The sequence below is a fragment of the Megachile rotundata genome, chromosome 16 (assembly GCF_050947335.1).
Source record: "Megachile rotundata isolate GNS110a chromosome 16, iyMegRotu1, whole genome shotgun sequence".
Classification (NCBI taxonomy): domain Eukaryota; kingdom Metazoa; phylum Arthropoda; class Insecta; order Hymenoptera; family Megachilidae; genus Megachile; species Megachile rotundata.
This window is the reverse complement of record NC_134998.1, coordinates 4,250,089-4,269,416: the sequence shown is the minus strand read 5'-3', so window position 1 is coordinate 4,269,416 and position 19,328 is coordinate 4,250,089. Positions and strand designations below refer to the sequence as shown.

The 19,328-nt window shown below is 37.6% G+C and overlaps 1 protein-coding gene across 9 annotated transcripts in view; it reads right to left on the bottom strand.

The window, feature by feature from the left end:
• Window positions 1–1,479: 1,479 nt before the first annotated feature.
• cut (homeobox protein, cut) overlaps window positions 1,480–19,328 on the bottom strand; it is a 168,777-nt gene continuing 150,928 nt past the window's right edge. For 6 of the 9 annotated variants that reach the window (XM_076541667.1, XM_076541671.1, XM_076541672.1 and 3 more), the window contains exons 6-9: window positions 8,524–8,878; window positions 7,542–8,202; window positions 7,194–7,467; window positions 1,480–6,965 (exon numbers count right to left, since the gene is read on the bottom strand). In XM_076541667.1, coding sequence (XP_076397782.1) covers window positions 5,275–6,965; window positions 7,194–7,467; window positions 7,542–8,202; window positions 8,524–8,878 — 2,981 coding nt within the window. In that variant the 3' untranslated portion in view covers window positions 1,480–5,274. The remainder of the gene's footprint in view (window positions 6,966–7,193; window positions 7,468–7,541; window positions 8,203–8,523; window positions 8,879–19,328) is intronic. The other 3 variants (XM_076541674.1, XM_076541675.1, XM_076541673.1) reach the window with 3 other exon arrangements.

Genomic DNA, 19,328 nt, shown 5'->3' with positions numbered 1-19,328 from the left:
ATTAATTTTCTAGGTTTATTTCGACAATAATATACATCAAGTATTAATAAAAGTTTATTCAAAAATGTCTCAGGAGTTACAAAATGTCTAGAAAGACAAAAAATATGATTTTTTATAATTTCTGAATATGCGTATTCGGATATGCGATTTTTTCTATTAGTTCGTCTCCTTCTCCGCTAGATGGCGCTGCAATTTTTATTGAAAAAAAGATCTTTTTTCAATTTTCATTTCTGGTGCTTTTAACAAGCTTTTGTAACATTATTTTGGCGTGAATCCGACCACATGCCATTGTACTGATTTTAGAAATACTTTAAATTTGCTAATTTGATCAAAAATTAGAATTTTATATTTTTGTAGGTCTACCTTCCAGCACTAGATGGCGCCACATGTATCGTTGTTTGTCAACACATTAAAAAAAAAATTTTTAAGAAACTAAACTCAGCAAAATTCGTATAAAATTAAGAGGTTATTTCGTTTATTTAGGACCTCAACACTTCTCCATTTTGCACAGCAACGTACGCAAACATACTCAAGAAAATGATAAAAATTAAAATTGTATAAGGTTCTCTTTTATCATTTTTTATCAGATATCATTCATAACAAAATTTTTAATGGCTGTTGTTTCATTATTTACTGTTGGTAAAGTAGCTCTTTTACTGTTTAAAAATTACCCTCTGTCGGTAAATAAGTATTTTTACTGGCGGTAAGATACTTAACTTCTGTTGGTAAGTTATTGTATCTCGGTCGATAAGTTATTATCTACTGTCGGTAAGTTAGTAATCGCTGATAAATTAGATTTTTTTCTGTCGGTAAGTTAGGTTAATTGATCATGTATCATCGACTTTGAAATAAAATATGCCACTATTTTTTAACCTAATTACATGTTCCAAAATCATCATCGACAACATCTAAAATTTATTCAAACGATTCTAAAATTGTAATCTATAGTACAAAATTAAAAAGGAATTGCATAAATAAAATTTATTCCAAAATTCTATTTTAGGAGAGATTTAATCATATTTAAAATGAGGTGGGTAGAATAACCGTAGTGCAGATTTTAGTACAGTCCTTTTAATTTAGAAATTCTTGAAAGGAGACACTGATATGAATAATATAATCATGTACGTATATACAATAAAGAGAATTTTCCAGTGGTATTTGTGTTTAAATCGTATTATTGCGTGTCTAACGCTATCGCGGGATTGAAATCGATGTAGACTGTTTTATCAGGTTTCCCTACTAAACGGAGAATTAATTGATCTGTACATCGGTAAGTCGTTCGAGGTATCGAGTGTCTTGCTTGTTCAATGAAAAATTCGTTAAACATATTTGAACATCCGAAACAATTTGCAGGCAATACTGTGAAAAAGATTCTCACTCTCGATACCTACGAAAATTTCCATAAAATTTGGCGCAAGGTAATCGAAAGATCGTCTCGATCGCTCGAGATCTCGAATAAAATATCTCACGTATCTTCAATACTTTGTATACCTTATTTATTTTCTTTTTTATCTTCGTATAATAATCATAAACGTACAATTTTTAAAACAATAGTGCTCGTGAATGAGTGTGTATTCGTGTGTATCGTGTGTATGCAATGTACAGGATAATCTTTCATCTTTTTAAGCTATGATACAATTCGAAATGAAATACAAATCAATGAACTATTACATTAGGGTAAACCTTCTCGTTCGATCCATTTTTTTTTAATACAATTATTTTCACTACTGAATGACAATGTCCTTTTTTATTCTCTCGGCAAATATGATACCTCCCATCATTTTTTTTGATCATTTTACGCGATGTACGCGCGTGTACAAGAGCCTCGAACGTTTATCTACAGTTATCTTTACGATTTTTGTTCTCTTCGTTTGTCCATTTTTTTATCGACGCGTCTGTAAAATATTAAGGTTTACGATATGATTTTCCCCCATTTCGGTGGTCCTCGAGTGACCCACGATTCGTACGTCCGCAGTGGAACCGTCCTCTATATTACAAATTCCTTCACCCGAAACCGGGTACTCGCCTAAGAAAGTTATCGCTTTACCGCTTAAATAATTAAAGCTATCTGCTATCTATAAGAGTCTATTCGGTATCTACAAGAAGAAGAACCTATATGCCTCGCGATTCGTTCGAGAAAAAGAAAGAAAAAGACACGAAAGGGATGGGGGAGGGGGATAGTGAAGAACAAGAGAACCACGGTACCCATCATGCACCAAATGATCGAGTCACGGTAGACGCTCGATAATTGACCGCTACATAATTTTCCGTTTCTTCTATTTTGATATGGTAATATTTTTTAATAGATCATGAATTGCAAACGAACATTGATAATTTTTTATTTTGAGAAAAGATAGAGCCCTGAAAGCGGGGAATTATCGAGCGGCTACCATTTACCAGCTGCGCGGTGATGATCGGTTGGTGATTCCCTTCTCGTAACTCAACGAGATTGACTAAGTTATTCTATTGATTTTTCATCGATTTGGTATTACCGGATCGTTCGATGATCCCGATTGGTCGATGTCATTAAGTTACGAGTGATGAAAAATAACTAATAGTAATATTAATAGCGGTAATAATAATAATTATAATAATAATAATAATGATAATAATAATAATGCGGATGACGGTAATAATAACGATAGTTAAGGATGACAATATTTAACTGTGTACAATTTCCCGCTAGTCCCCCGTCGGTTATAGAATCACGAAAAGGTGTAAATTTCAAAAAAAAGAAAAGAAAGAAAGAAAAATGTTGGATCACTGGTCTCTCAATTAGCAATGCCCTTTTTTGTTAAGTGCTTCTCTCACTGGTTGGCTGTTTCGCACGTCGCTCTTTCTCTCATTCATCCCCCACCCAACCCTCTCTCACGCACATACATACATGTACACTTTTATTATTTTTCTCCCGTTAGCCATCGTTCGTTTAAATTGCGGACTAGAATTTAATCGAAGATTAAAATTTAATCTGGTAAATACAAGTTTGATTCGTAATATCGAGGATAATTTTTGACCCCTTTTTTCTCACTCTCGCACAAACATGCACATTCACCCTCGCTTTCTCTCCCCCTTTCTCAGGCATCGATAGTGTACGAGTAATTCGCGTAATTATGTTCTCCTGTCGCGCCATGCGCACCAACCTTAACGCCGCGTCTCTCCCCACGTGACCTCTTCCCACGTGTTCGTCAACACAGGGGATCTCCCTTCTGTTTTCCGTTCATCGACCATCGATCCGTTGTCCTTTGATTGCCGTTGGAAACTCGGCGTTAGGTCGTTTTCAATGCACGTTCTCGTGAGTGAGTCTGTTGTGTATGTGTGTGTGTATGTGTGTGTGGATATACTGCTATTAGAGAGTTAAGTGTGGTAATTAAGTATAATATACAAGATCATGTACGTGTAACGTACTCGCATGTACTGAGTCTCTTCACCTCTCTTCTCTTCTTTTCTTCTCTTTTCTTTTTCTTTTTGTACAGTTATTTACATGTGGATGCGAGCTTACGGTGCCACGCTTTAACACCCGGTTTAAAGATGCCGGCGCATCTTCTTGTCTCACAGAAGGAGGCCTCCGACCCCCTGGCACATCGCGTATAAGCTCTATCACATTGGCTTTACAAGCCGTGTCGTTATCGCGATAAGAATCCGAATGATAATAAAGTAATACAATATAATCAATAATAATAAAATAGCAGTGATAACGTAAGCCTAATAATACGGTAATATTGGTATAGTAACTAATAACCACGATCGTCGATCGCTTCGTGTAACTAACTCTTTCTCTCTCTCTTTTAATAGAAAAAAAATTATTTAAAAATGGTCAAATTTTTAGCCTGCTCAGCTTGTCCTCAGCAAACGGAAACCACGTATGGCGAATGATAAAACAAAGTCGATAACAGGCCTAACCGATCCTAAGCTTGCTCTTCGTAAGTCGGTGGACAAGCATAAGTCAGGTAGAGCGAGAGGACACGATTTTTCTTCTTTTCGTTTTTCTTAACGAAAGAAAAATAAAAACGGCTCTTATTAACCGAACAGACAAAAACGCTACGCTTTCGAAAATCTGTCATGACAATTTAAATGAAAGTTTGCAAATCGCTTTATTTAGCATTGAGACATTTGCGAGGACGAATTTTAATGGGGTGAAAAAATCTGGTACTATTTCGACGTAGTTTCCTATTTTACCGACGTGCCGCAGTAACATTCGGACATGCCTCTACTGAACTACTGAGAGCATCTACTGAGAGATGTAGCTTACAAAAAGAATTTTAAGTATTCCGGATACTCAGGTATATTATCCAAAGGGTTGAAAAAAAGTTTAAATGTATATATCACTTTTATAGTTAATTCCAACAGATTTTATTACAGCCTTGCTCCTCTATAGAATTTTAAATGCAAAAAGTTAATCGTTCAAAACCCTAAAAATTGCTTTTAAGCAAAATAAAGCTGTTTGCAAAATTTCAGAAAAGTCGTGCATGACAGTTTTCGGACGTGCAGCCAAAAAAAGGTACGTAGTCGGAGAGCGAAGTATAACATTAACAGCTTAACGACTATGGGATAGGAGAAATGTATAAACAATATAACATGAATCACAATTATGCAATAATTATTAATCGCTCGTCTCGTCGCGTAATTAGATAAAATTAATAATAATTTGATCTAACAACTGGTTTACTCGTAGATTGCACTCTGTGAACCCGGACCATTTCCGTTTCGCTCGCCCTTTGATTCGTTGTCCCGCCCTCGCAATCCATAAAAAAAAAAGAAAAAACGGAAGCGGCCAGGGTTTCTTCGGATTTCGAGTGAATTTTCGCGACGAACCGCCCTCTTACGGCAGTGTCGTCGCGTCACAGTCTTTTTTTAACAATATGAATCCGCCGTAGCAACTGTGCTCACCACACTACTCTGTATCGCACAACGTTACGAAAAAAAAGAGTTCTTTTTTTGATTGAGCTCCGTTCCTCCTTTTGATAGCAGCATCCCGCTAGGTAGTCTTTATAAAGTCGACCTTTAAGAGTTCGTGACACATACACACAGTGTTGTGTCTACTCTCACGTATCCTATTTTGTATTTACCTCCCTATAATAATGCCCTCGTGGTAGGCAGGACTCGGCCCATCAGCCCTGGCCGAATCCTATGACTGGTTTTCTCTCTAAGAACTTAACTAGGCCGTAGTCCTCGGCAGAATGGGACCGTTAGTTCTGCAGCATTGTTTTTGGCATGTTTCTCCAGTTCAACTATTCCCCTTTGTGAAACACATTAAACCGGTACCGTAGCATTCCTTCAATAATCCCATGTCTCTTCTGGCTCGTGTTTCACCACGTTTTCCTTAGGACTCTCTTCGGTGGATTGTTGCGTTTGCTGCACGGATGGTGGCCTTGGTAACGTTACGGGACTGGCCGGTCCAGATTTTGGACTAGGCAAAGAGCTATCCCGGTCCTGACCGTTGTTCCCAGAGACGGACGACACGTCGCTCTGTGCGTCCTCCTCGTATCTATCTTGGACCGGCGTTGGTTCTACCCTAATGGTCTCCTCGGCTTCTCTTTTCACTCCGTAGTCATCCGTTTGCATCACACAGACACCGTTGATGATCACTTCGTCGCCCGTTCTGGGTGGCTCCTGCCACTCCGGATTGACCCATTGCGGTGCGGCAGGTTTCCTTCTGTTTATTCTGACGGTGGCGGGTACTGTGGGCGTTTCCGCGGGTTCCTGCTTTATGCTGCCCGCGGAACCTACCGAGTCCTCGCTGCCGAGGTTGCTCATAGCATCCTCCGCGTACTCGTCCTCGAACTCCTGGTTCGGCTCCCTCTTCAGGGAACTCATTGACAGGTCCAGGCCTGAACACTGCTCTTTCAACGCATTCCCTACTAAGGCAGCCAAGTTGGGGTTGAAGTAAGGAGTGTAGGGCAAGGGTACGTTACCCAGACCCAGCCTCTCCTTCTGGATTTCCAACAGTCTTTGGTTCAACAGCAATCTGAACTGAACTGGGTCGAACGGTTGGCCAGGTTCCCTGGGAGATTGAGGTTCCGGCTGACCGTGCGGTGTTTGCTGCTTCAGTCTCATCCGATGGTTGTGAAACCAGTTAGTTATCGTCCGCGAAGACAGGGCTAGCTCATTGGCGAGGAATTCAATGGTGGCCACGTTGGGGTACGGGTCGAGGGCGAAAGCGAGCCTCAAAGCTTCCTTCTGCTCCTCGGAGAAGAGAACTCGTTGTTTCTTAGCGGATGCAGGTCCCGGACCAGGCGAGGCCGCGTGATAAAACTCCGCCGTGTCGTTGCTCGAGGTATCCGAACTGTTATCGTGACCTGGACCACTGCTGCGTCTCCTTTTGTTCGCTTCTCGGCGCTCGTTCTTCAGTGCCTGCAGCCGATCGACGTTGTGCGCGTCGGACAACCAGAGTTGCATCCTGATGAACGGCTCCCGACCTTTTATACTGAGCATATGCCACGGTTTAGGCTTGCTTAGCAACTCGCTGACGGATCCTTGCGACAGTCCGAGAACTGCTTCACCGAAGATTTTCTGTCCGATATTGTTAGCCAGCAACGCTTCTTTGATCTTCGTTGTGATCGTCTGGGTGTCGAGTTCCTGCGTTAAGGCTGCCATTTCGTATACGCTCGGAGAAATGTGCGGATGGAGACCACGGAGAGGCGATGGAGCCATCTGATGATGCGGGGAGTGAAGGTTCATCTGCTGCTGCTGTTGCTGATGCTGCTTTTTTTGTAGCTCCTGCATGTTGAGCTGCGCGTGAGGATGATGAGGTCCGGGTGGTGTCAACATCATCGGAGGTGGAGGTTGAGGATGCTGAGGGTGTTGGGGACTCTGCTGCGGTGGTCCCAGCTGCATTTGGTTTTCCTGCTGATGCTGCGCCGCTGCCTGGGCCGCTGCTTGCGCCGCAGCCTGCGCCTTCGCGGCGTTCTGGAGCTGTTCCTGAACCAGCTTGGTCGGTGGCATGGGTTTCATCGGCGTCCCGCAAGCTGCAAATAGAAATACGGACGCGTTCAAGTACCACCGCACACGAGACTTCGCTTTATATAGTCCGAAAGCTCATTTTGACAAATGTCAGAATGTTGCTTCGTCAAGCGGTTCACTTTCACTCGTTCCTTGGTCATTCGATTCTATGGAAGGTGCAGCAGCATTCGGCACACGATTTTCGAGCTCCCAAACTATGTTGTTCGATAAAATAACAAAACATCTATATTGACCTGAGTTAAACTTACGAGGCAGGCCACCGTAGCCGCCGGTCCTCATCAGCTTCTCGGGCGCGATCTTGTACTGGCTGGCCACGAGTTTATGCACAGCGTTGTCGTCCTCGAGGAACATCTTCATCCTGATGAAGGGTTCGCGGCCTTTCTGCGTGAGCATGTGCCAAGGCTTCGGGCGCGCTAAGAGATCGGAAACGGATCCCTGGGACAGACCCAGCACGGATTCGCCGAACAGACGTTGGGAGATAGAATACTGAGACAACTGTTCCTTTACCTGTAAGTACAAATTTCGAGGTTAAACATGATTACGTGTACCAGTCCGAGAGGCCTGAAGGCGGCTCAACTTACTCTCTTTACAATATCCTCTGTGTTTAAGTTATTATACATGTCAAATTGTTGCTGAGTGATGGGAGGAAGTACTGCTTTTAAGGGCCTCTGATTGGCCGAGTGGTGGGTTGGCGTGGACGGTTGACTGATCAGACTATTTGTGATAGAGGCCATCCTCTGGAGAGGGCTGGCAGCCGCTGCGCCGGAAAATTCCTCGCTGGGCGTCATTGCTGGTGGAAGAATCGAGTTGCCGAGTGGTGAACTCGCACTGGATCCGCCTGGAGTGGACTGAGGTGCAGCGGTGGGTTCCTGTTTCGGCCTAACCAAGGAGAAGGCGCTCCCGGCGTGTCTCATCGCTTCTTCTATCTTCTCTTTCTCCTCCTCGGAGACACCGTTTATCATTTTATTCCTGGGATCCACCTTTCCCAAACTGAGGTCCTGAACACCGCCACCGTTCGTGGCTAGGTGATGTTGTTGCAGGGCGTGTTGTTGAAGAGCCAAGAGACCTGGCAATCCGGGCAACCCTGGCAGACCCGTCAGCGAAGGATTCTGCCCCGGTGTGGCGTTCAGCTTCTGCAACTCGCGGTGGTACGCGTCCAGTGCCAGTCGAATGTCCTCTTGGGTGCGCTCCATCCCCTGAAAGCCACCTTGGGTGCCACTGAAAAAATGCGGAAACATCGCGCTACGATCAATCGAGGTCTCGTGCTGTCCTCAATAATGATCAATCGATAAGGTTCGCTGACAATACATGCAGTTAAGCGAGCCGGTTCGAGCCAAAGCTCGTGTTTACACCTGACATTTACGTGTTAAGTAATGAAACAGATATACCGCTATATTAATTTTAGCTTCATACGTCATCTGCTGAGCAGTGTTCGTGCGCGACCGCGATTTACTGTGACTCACAAGATCTATGGGATACGCTACTGGTTCGCCCCGTATCAAGGACCTTCTACCCAAATAAACACAACAGCGTGTGTAAGTAGGGTAGTTTCCCGAGCCTCACCTGGAAGAGAACTCTCGCGGCCCACGCAGATCCTCGATCCTTCTTCCCATCAGCTTAGCCAGCTCCTCCTGGTAGATCCTGACCACCTTCTCCTGCGGAATGTCGTCGTTCTCGTATTTTTTCAATCTTCGGTTCTGACTGTCCAGCCTGTCTTTGTTGAAAGGACTCGGACAACCGATCCTGCTCGGACTCTTACTGTCCGCGTCGTTAGATACCTCGTGTTCGCTCTTCATCTGTAAGTGGCCAGACTCCGAGAGGATGTGCGCCAACCTTTCGTCACTCATTTCTGGCGGACCACCTTCCTGTGGACCGCGAGCGAACGCTGGCATTCCCTGCTCCTTGCCTGAAACATACTCTACGGGTGAGGCACAACTTGTGGTGCGTTCTTACTCGGTTTGGTCTTATACGTATAAAATTAACATTAAAATTAGGGGCTTTATTAAAAGTTGAAATCAAATTTTATGTCCATGATTAGTACACAAGCTCTTATGGTCTCAGAATGGGAAGATCTCTCGAAAATTCAAGAATTTAGGTCGAAAATCCCTATTACTTGTCGATCAATGCCTTTCAATTTCAACCGTTGGACGATGTTCGATAAGGAAGCAACCCCATGTATCTAATCAGATCTGAAGGGTCGGCCTGGTTGATTTCATGTTCGATCAAACGTGGGAGCAATTAATACAACGCAAAATCAATAACACCGGCTCGAACCCGAAGGCGTAACCCGGCGACGATAATTAAAATATCCTTTTCTAGGGGTTCACCCTTGCGACCTTTCCCCCCGTGCACGTAGGCAACCGTGTACTCTACGTGTTTCTCCTCTAATTGACCAATCAGCCGTAAGATTCAGACGAATGAGCCATCGATCATGTCTTTGATTGCTGCTCTTGCTCTCCCCTGGAGACCTAATTCTTTATCATTCATTTAGACATTTTTTAGGACTTTTCAGAAAATAATTTTTTGTTATGAGAGCTTCTTTATTAATCGGAGAAAAACCTAGCACTTTTTAAAGTGTGCGAACTTTTAGATATTTCAGGACCTGGAACTTATGGAACGTTGAGATTTAAAGACAAGTGCCATAAGTTTAAGATCGAAAACATATAGGTGTAGAACCCGTTTTGAATTTGCCTCGTGTCATAAATTTAATAGACAAGCTTTTTGTTGATTATCACAAGGTATTTGAACACGAAAATTTTATTTTCCGAGCAAACAAAAGCGCAATACGGTAGCGAACACGAAGCAAGAAGTAAAGATTAATTGGTGATTAAGATCGGAATGTGGACGACGACCCAAGAGTCTGATGTTGCGGTTATAGCAAGAATATTGGTCGACGGGAAATGTTTCAAGAAATCGACAACGCGGTGGGTGGAAACATTACGAGGACAATGACGACAGTCGAAGCTCGTTTCGTGCATGTGGGAGAACGGAACGCGACGTGTACACACGAGTCCGTGGCACGCGTGTGTTACCATGACGTTTGAACTCGTGCCAGCAAGACTTCGACTTATGCCAACCTCCTCTGTAACTGTACGACATTTTCGTGGGGCTGCGACAACCTCTTGTGCGAAAGAATTCACGTGTTTAACTATGGAAATTCAATTACATTTGCTTATGCCACAAATTCGTTATTGTTTTAAGGTTTGAGGAACATTGTGGCTGGGTCGTTTGAAGATCTGCTTTCTCTGTTTTACTTTCTCCATTGTCTTTTTAAGTTGTGGAGTTTTTCATAGTTTCTGTGCATTTTGTTCTTCGAAAATTAACTGATGAAGAATTTATAGGTATAGGAATTTAGGTTACCTAACCTATAAAGAATTATTTTGAACCTAATATAAACATTGTTTTTTACATTGCAATATTTTTAACTTTAGGTTTAAGAATATTGAATTATTTAAGAATATCGAAAAATGAAGGAATTTTTATTGTGTGAGAAATTATGAAAAATTGATGATGTACTTAGGTTATGTTTAGGTTAAATTTCAACCATTGAACAATACCCTGGTAAAATAATTTAAATTTCAGACTTTTCGGTCTTAATTTTCATTCTTTAATATTTTGAATATTTTGTAGGTATATGAGGGAACTTTTTAGGTTAGGTTTCAACCATTGATACGCTGGTAAAATAATTGAAATTTCTTGGTTGCAATTTTCATTCCTTAACATTTAGAAAATTTTGTAAATGAGTTTTGTAAAATTATGACTGCTTATTTTAAAAATTTTAATTGAAAAATCACTGAGTTTTGTAAAAGTATGATTGCTTATTTTAAAAATTTTAATTGAAAAATCACTTTGAGCCTTGTAAAATTATGACTGCTTATTTTAAAAATTTTAATTGAAAAATCACTTTGAGTCTTGTAAAAGTATGACTGCTTATTTTAAAAATTTTTATTGAAAAATCGCTTTGAGTCTTGTAAAATTATGACTGCTTATTTTAAAAATTTTAATTGAAAAATCACTTTGAGCCTTGTAAAATTATGACTGCTTATTTTAAAAATTTTAATTGAAAAATCACTTTGAGCCTTGTAAAATTATGACTGCTTATTTTAAAAATTTTAATTGAAAAATCACTTTGAGCCTTGTAAAATTATGACTGCTTATTTTAAAAATTTGATTGAAAAATCACTTTGAGTCTTGTAAAATTATGACTGCTTATTTTAAAAATTTTAATTGAAAAATCACTTTAAGTCTTGTAAAAGTATGATTGCTTACTTTAAAAATTTTAATTGAAAAATAACTTTGATTTGAGCAAAATTTCAAGATAAAATTTTTTCAAACTTTTTCTTGTAAGACAGAATCTTCAACACTAAGATGTTCCAGAAAAATATTTCTAAAAAAATCCGCCATGTAATGATAGACAGACGGGTGAAAAATGTTTCAGTCGACAGTGACGACAGAGGATCGTCTATTGCCGAGATAAAAAGAATGAGGTCATTATTATGCGTTATTTCTTTCCTGTAAGTCAGTTTTTTGCGGTCTGATGAAATTGGCATTATCGTTATCGAACGGAATACAGATTAAAAAACTGCGGCAACGGCAACGATACTCGATCAACGATACGTATTCGACATATTACGTATGAAGATTTATCGGGTCCAATTACCGCCAAGTTCCTGCATTAATATCTCTTTTCATCCTTTTTTTTCCATTACACCATATTTATCAACGCACACGTTTTGCGCGACAAACATTGTAATTGACCGGAGTAAAAATAATCATTCATTAATTCGGAATTTTGTCGATTCATAATTACGTTGTTTCTGATTCTCAGTTACTGTACAAAGGTTAGGTTTGGGCAATCATTTGTAACTTGGAAAATGGACGGTCATTTGCAATTTTCACTATGCACGAAATAAAACAAAATGGCATCCATAAAAGTTATATGCAACAGTACAAATAAACTTGTGCTATACAATTTTTGAAACTTTCTAAGATTATCTTAATACTAAAATCATTTTTTTAATTCCATCTAACAATTTAATTGTAAACTTTTGTTTGAAATTTTTTGCTCTTATACCTCTAGAATTATACGCAAAAGGGTGAACCCATTTTGAGGTTAGATTTCGTAATGGTCGTCTCTATTCTTATCTCACTACTCAAACAAATTTCATGCATTTTCCTAATTAATCGTTTGTGTTCCATTGTGGGTTCGGAAATATTTTTTTTAGAAAAATTGACAATAATTTAAATACTACAATTGTAAGAAAATTTCTTAATAAAATATTTTAAATAAACTTAATACAATAATACAAAAATGTAATTAATGTAATTGAGATTGGAATATCTTCTATTTTTAACAAAGTAGCACAATTTCAAAAAATTAGTCAATTTCCCAAACTAAGTAACATGGCGGCAGTGTTAACCTCAATTCCCGTCAATATTCATTAACGTTTCCTAACCGCATTGTTCACATCCGTACTAGAACTTCACAGGAATATTTTCCAATCGTTTTTTGATTTCCATCGATAGCCCCGTGTATTTTCCATGGGTCAGCCAACAATCGCGACTGGCGTAATAAACAGCGTAATCGGGAACGTTGTTCTCGCAACAATAGTTTGGTTTCTTAAGCCTCGAGTTCTCACGAAATCGTTCAAAAAATTTTGTAATCTATTGTCAACAGCTCTGCCCCTTTTACGCTCGCGAAAGAACTTCAGGATATTCGCGTAACCCGAGCAATAAAAAGATGGTTTCCATTGCTCGAGTCAGACAAATTGCCGTATGGATTCCCTTTCCGGTCTGGCCATTGTCCTTACGCGATTGTTCTTTCTTTCAACGATTCCTACGAGTCGGTCTTTGATGCCCTGATGCGATCTGAACGAACGAACCGTAACATTTCATCATCCGGGAGAAACGGAGGTGGCGGCACTGGGCGCAGGAAACGAGGGACACCTAGAAAATTCTTTGTCCGTTTCGCAAAGATGGCTACGCATAATCTAATACGCTAAATAATTTGAGACAGGGATCAATTTTAATGGCAATCGCTGCTAAAAAATATTCTGATAGCAATCGCTGCTAAAAAACTATAAGTTCATGTTAAGTTTTAATTTTGGTCACAAAAGGATTAGTTTCAGGGACCTTGAAATATTTTATGGGACGCAATATTCTGCCATTTTGTTGCATACATAAGCTTTAGTTTTAAAAAGTTTAATTTTTACAATTTTATTGTCATATTCCTACGTATTGATTCTCTTTTCTTTACAGAATATTACTGACGTACTCAAGTAGTGATGGGTTTGAACTATATTGTACATATGTGTATTGATCAAATGATGTGTTGTATAGCACACTTCAACTCAAATAATTTCTATTAAGTAAATTTTTCATTGAAGTTTGTATTAATACAAAATTTTAATGAATTTCCATATCTATTGAAAATATTCAACTTTATCTTTCGAAAATATTTTGATATTTTGGTCAGAAAAGGACCAGTTTCAGGGATCTTGAGATATTTTATTGGAAGCAATATTCCGCCATTTTGTCGTATAAGCTTTCATTTCAGAAAGTTTAATTTTTACATTTTTATTGTCATATTCCTACGTATCGATGATTCTCTTTCTTTACAGAATATTCACTCAAGTAGTGATGGGACTGAACTATATTGTACATATGTGTATTGATCAAATAATGTGTTGTATAGCATACTTCAACTTAAATAATTTGTAATAAGTAAATTTTTCATTGAAAATGTTTATATTAACACAGATAATAATTTTAATGAATTTCCATATCTATTAAAAATATTCAATGTTATCTTTCGAAAATATTTTTATTTCCTATTTTACTAAATTTGTTATTCAGTCAAATATTAAATCTCGAGTACTGATATCTTGCTAAATAAGAATCAATAGAAAGAATAATAGAATTCGTGCAGTACCCAGTAGAAATGTTAGTATTCAGAAACTTTAGAGATATAAAAGATTGTAGAAAGGAAAGTTTTTTAGGATGTAGCACCTTAAACCCGTGTAATTTCCGAGGTGTTCCGACGACAAGGGCTGCGTACTGGCACGGTCGAGGCGTCAGGAGGTGGAAGGATACAACCGGGACAGAAAATCTGATAAAATCGGTATATGAAGCAGAGTAGCCTCGCTAATGAACGTAACTCTTTCGCGGTGCGCTATACTCTTTCTCTTCTATACGAGGCAAGATGTGCGTGGCTGCATATAGTGCGTTTAATTGACGGTGAAATACGCGACTGCTAGGCACCGTCGGGGATTTCTTCTTTGAATCGAGCTTCGTAACAAGCGCTAGTGTTGTTAAGAACGAAATTCAAAATGATTAATTCTGCACGCCTTGGAAAATTGCCGCCACCTTAACCTCCTTACGTATTGTCCTGGGAAATTGTTGATTATATTTAAATCCACTGCAGTTTTCAATATTTTATGGGACCGGGATTAGTTGCGAAGTCTGGAAAATTATTTATGAATGTTGTGGAGTTCAGGGACATTCTAGCAAATTATTTATAATTATTGCCATTTTTTATGGAGACTTTAATTATTAATAATTATTGCAATTTTTTATGGAGAATTTTAGTGGTCGTAAAAATAATATAGATATTTAATTTTTGTTTAGATGACACGTATTTATTTTCACAATTTTTGCCTCTGTTTATTTAAGATATTATTCATCATATTTCTATGCAAACTTTAGTGATTATATTTTTATACAAACTTTATTGATTACATTTTTCTACAAACTTTTTTGATTATACGTTTGTACAATCTTTGTTGATTAAACTTTTATACAAATTTTATTGATAACATTTTCATGAAAACTTTATTGATTTGTATAGAATTTTAACAAGTTTGAAATGAATAGAATAGTAATTCTACCATTCGGTGGACGGCCATTTTATTGGCCGGAGTACAAAATGGCGGCCGCTTAATCACAGAGAAACTGCGAATGATCTTTGGTATTGATTTTACGAGAAAAATGTCGCGCGTGTCGTATTATTTCCAACCACTTTACAACTCAACGAGACGGATTTTGAAATCATAATCGCACACTGATAACATTATCTCTGGCATTATGGGTCAACGACCGCTATGATCGAGTGTTAATTATTGTTTCCACTATAGCTTTATAGCCACTCCGACTTATTACATGCAATTTCTTCTACATTTTTGTACCACCTGGTATTTTACTTCATTTTTATTAACTGTGAAAATTATAATATACAAATGAGAATGTATTTAATTGAATTCTAATTTATACGTTAAGCTGAGGAAATTAATTTGAGTGCAGAATGATTTGCACAACTTTTTACAACCTGTTACAATATGTTAGTTGTACAATGAAAATTTTTTAAATTCTATAACGGAAATAATTCTAGCCTGAACAATTTTCAATTTCTTTTTTATACTCAATTTTTATAAACCTCATGTTCTTAATTTTTGAAATTATACAAATTTTGTTCAATTTGTTTTTACTTATATTAAGTCAAGTTCAACTGTTAAGTCAAGTTTAAATGTTATATTGCTGACAAAAATTCATGGACATTTTTATAAAAACATTTTTGCAAGGTTTGTTTAATTGATCTTCAATTTTGCGCAAAAATGTCGATTTTAAAGCTGAACAGTTATTAAATGTTACATTCTTTTTTCAATAAATTTCTATCTTAAATCCGAGTTTGATTAAAAAATCAAACTAGTTTGCTCCGGTTCCCTGTATTTTATATCCCATTTATTTAACTGGTCTCGCGGCGAAGAGGAAATAACAAGCGTATTTCAAGCTTCGCAGTAGAACAACTTTACAATTATAATTGCACAATTAGAGTCCCATGGCTATGGTGATACGTATCTGTGATTCGATAAACGGACTACGCTCCAAAGGGTAGCTGAATTAAAAAGGATTCCACTGATTTCAGATAGTTCAGGCAACGAACGCTTTCAGAATTAAAACTACTCGAATAATGAATAAACATCCAGGCGGAAAAGAATGAAAGAGGATAATCACTGCGGTCAGCGTCGGTATTAACTTCCCGATTTTTCGCAAAAACTCCAGTTAAAACAACTCGAACAATTATTCCACAAACTTGATATGTTAAAAGAATTATTAAACGGAACATATAAATATATTATTGTTCAACTTTTTATTTTATGTATATTCTTTTCTCTTGTTAAGTTTGTTTCTTGTAACAAAGAAATATTTTTGTAAAAATTTGAATTGAACGGCGGCCATTTTGTCGCAGGGAGAGCGGACTCTGCGTGCAGATATTCACTTTTGAGTTAAATTAATAAAATACTTTAATTTATGCATTAAATTGATAAAATATTATTGAAATATGGTTTGAAAACTCATTGAAAAGTAAGAAAACTTAATTTTAAACTATTTAAACTGTATAACTCTAGATTTACATTAGGTTAGTTAATCTACATGCAAACGTAACCTAAAATTATTTCTTAACCCAGCAAAAATTATTTATAATATTAAAATGTTGAAAACTTGTTTCTCTAAATAAAAGAAGGGGTCGAACAAAATATTTACAAAATATAATTACATCTTTTTAATTAATCTACATGCAGACATAACCTAAAATTATTTCTTAACCCATCAAGAATTATTTATCATATTAAAATATTAAAAACTTGTTTCTCTAAACAAAAGAAGGGGTTGAACAAAATATTTACAAAATATAATTACATTTTTTTAATTAATCTACATGCAGACATAACCTAAAATTATTTCTTAACCCATCAAGAATTATTTATCATATTAAAATGTTAAAAACTTGTTTCTCTAAATAAAAAAAGGGAACGAACAAAATATAATTTTTGTTTAATACAAATAAGGATCCGTGAAGATAGCAGGGCAGAATTTTTGAAGTATTCGAAGAAAATCTTGGGATAAACAGGCTTGGAATAATACCAACTATCTTTATTACGGTAATTCTGTTGGTGCGTTGCTCAGATCAATTGTGTTGCATTGCTCACGGGCAATAATAAACGGCCTGAACGTGTCCCGCTGAACAGTGGGCTAAGATCCAGGACATTTATCATAAGATTAACAGTTCACGCGATTTTTGCGTTCGTAACTAAAAATATTTGTCGTGGGTGCTCAGCACATTTCCTTTCTCGATTTCTGCAATGAATTTACTCTCTGAAGTATTTAAAAATTTGATTAACAAAGCTTTTAAATTTTATTAGTCTTTGCTTTCAAATTACAAACTACACGCTGTTGATTTTGAATCATTGAACGTGTTTGTGTAAGTTATTAATTAACGTCCACGATTTATTTTATTAACTCAAGCATCATTCGAAACAAAGCCATTGATTTGGCCCATAAATCACCGATTATGGAACTTTCGAACAATGCGAGCATTGAGAAACGACTCGTTAGAGACACAAAGAACTTACCGCAACCGTGAACAGTGCAATAATTAGCGATTAAAACGATCATGCTATATTTCTAATACATCGATGCCAATTAGACCTGCCATCTACAGGAAGGAAACGGCTATTAATCATTCTTCGTTTTCCAACTTTAATTCCATAGACGCTCTTCAACAATTAGAAATTTTGTAACATCTAAAATCATTTAATCTGTAACATTATTTATTTTGTAACATTTAAACTCATTTTTTGACATCTAAAAATCTGTCGATACCTGACAAATTATATTTATTGTTCATTAGAAATTTTGTAACATCTATAATCATTTATTTCGCTACATCATATATTTTGTGACATTCAAACTTATTTTGTAACATTTAAAAATCTGACAATATGTAGCTGACAAATTATATTCATTGGTTATTAGTATATGTACTGGTTATTTGTATATTGTATACATTGGTATACATTGTTATTCACAATAACCCGAAAAGTATTTAATCGTTCTTGCACTTAAATTTCTGCTTTAATTTCTGAAACAACGCTGGTTTTTTACAATAAACCTTCGACAAAATATAAGTTCGAAGTAAATGCACTTGGTCGAGTGAATTTTGAAAATATTCCACTGGAAGTCTGACACAATCTAGCGACAATGGGCTATTTCTCTTGTAATGATTATTAAAAATCGCGGAGGAATTTCAAGCCCCGGCTATTTCGCGGAACAAAAGTTCCATTTTCGAATTCGAATCGACCAACCAACTGAACAGTTTAATGGGCTAAATTCCGGAAGTTCAAGGCACATCGCAGAGGAGGTTCGCGCACGTACCTGCGGCATCAAAGGCTGCGTATCGGTAGGAACGTTACGAGTGCTGATTTTTTGCGCATCGTTTCTTCCGGCCCTCCTTCCCTTCCTAACCTTTTCTCTCTTTTTTTTCCCGCACGATGCACATGATTATCATTGTCGACGGAAACCGACAATCCATTGATGCACGACGTCTGCGTTGTCAACGACGACCCCCCCATGGTCCGGTATTGCCGTATATTTTATACAGGTTCCATTTTTCTCGCGGATGTTCCATTATGGCTTCGCTCGACATCCTCTGCCATTGGTATTAATATTTACGGAAGAGTGGGGAAACGATCAACGGTGGTGGCTACACGCTTCAATAAGTTGAACAGAGGTTTTACTGACATAACCTTGCAAACGTGAAAAAGATTCCGGAATGATTCATAGTATCACGTGGTACAATTCGGTGAAATTTTAAGCGTAGGTTTTGTTGCATACCATGTTTCAATGGACAAGAGGAACCATGTTTTTTTTGGATAATTTTGCGAATTCCAATTCGGTAATTACCGAAACATAGGATCTGGAATGTCTGTCTCCTGGACCCTGTTTCTCCCTCACCTCCTATCTGGAACCCTTTATGTATTGCACCCTTTCCTAGAAGTCATCCCCAGTTTCCTACTCCCAAGAGCTATTAGTCTAAACAATATGGCTGCCAAACGCAGCAAACAATCGATAGCGAGCTTGGCACGCTAACTGGCTGTATAATTTAATTAAGACTATTAAATGCGAAATCGAACGTCACTTTCGAACCGTTTTGCGCCACCATCTTACTCTACCTAAACTACGTCTTACAACTGACTTCGTTTTTACAACTGACTGACTATTTATTATTAACTTTAAATTAATTATGCAGTTTATTAACTATTTATCAATTGATGACCCGAATTTTCAGGATAGGTTATGAAATAGGTTAGTAGGTTTTGTAGGTTATGAAATGAAATTACTGCTGCAACTATGTCTTATGAAATCTGTAACACATCTAAAATTAGACACTTACAGAGATTTTCACATGCTAGATAGTGTTTATCAATAAATTATTATTTCAATCAGAAAATGTTACTTTGAGTATTTCAATACTTGCGTACCATCTTAAGGAAATTACATCGGTGATATAATTTCACACAAATTTTGAGGTT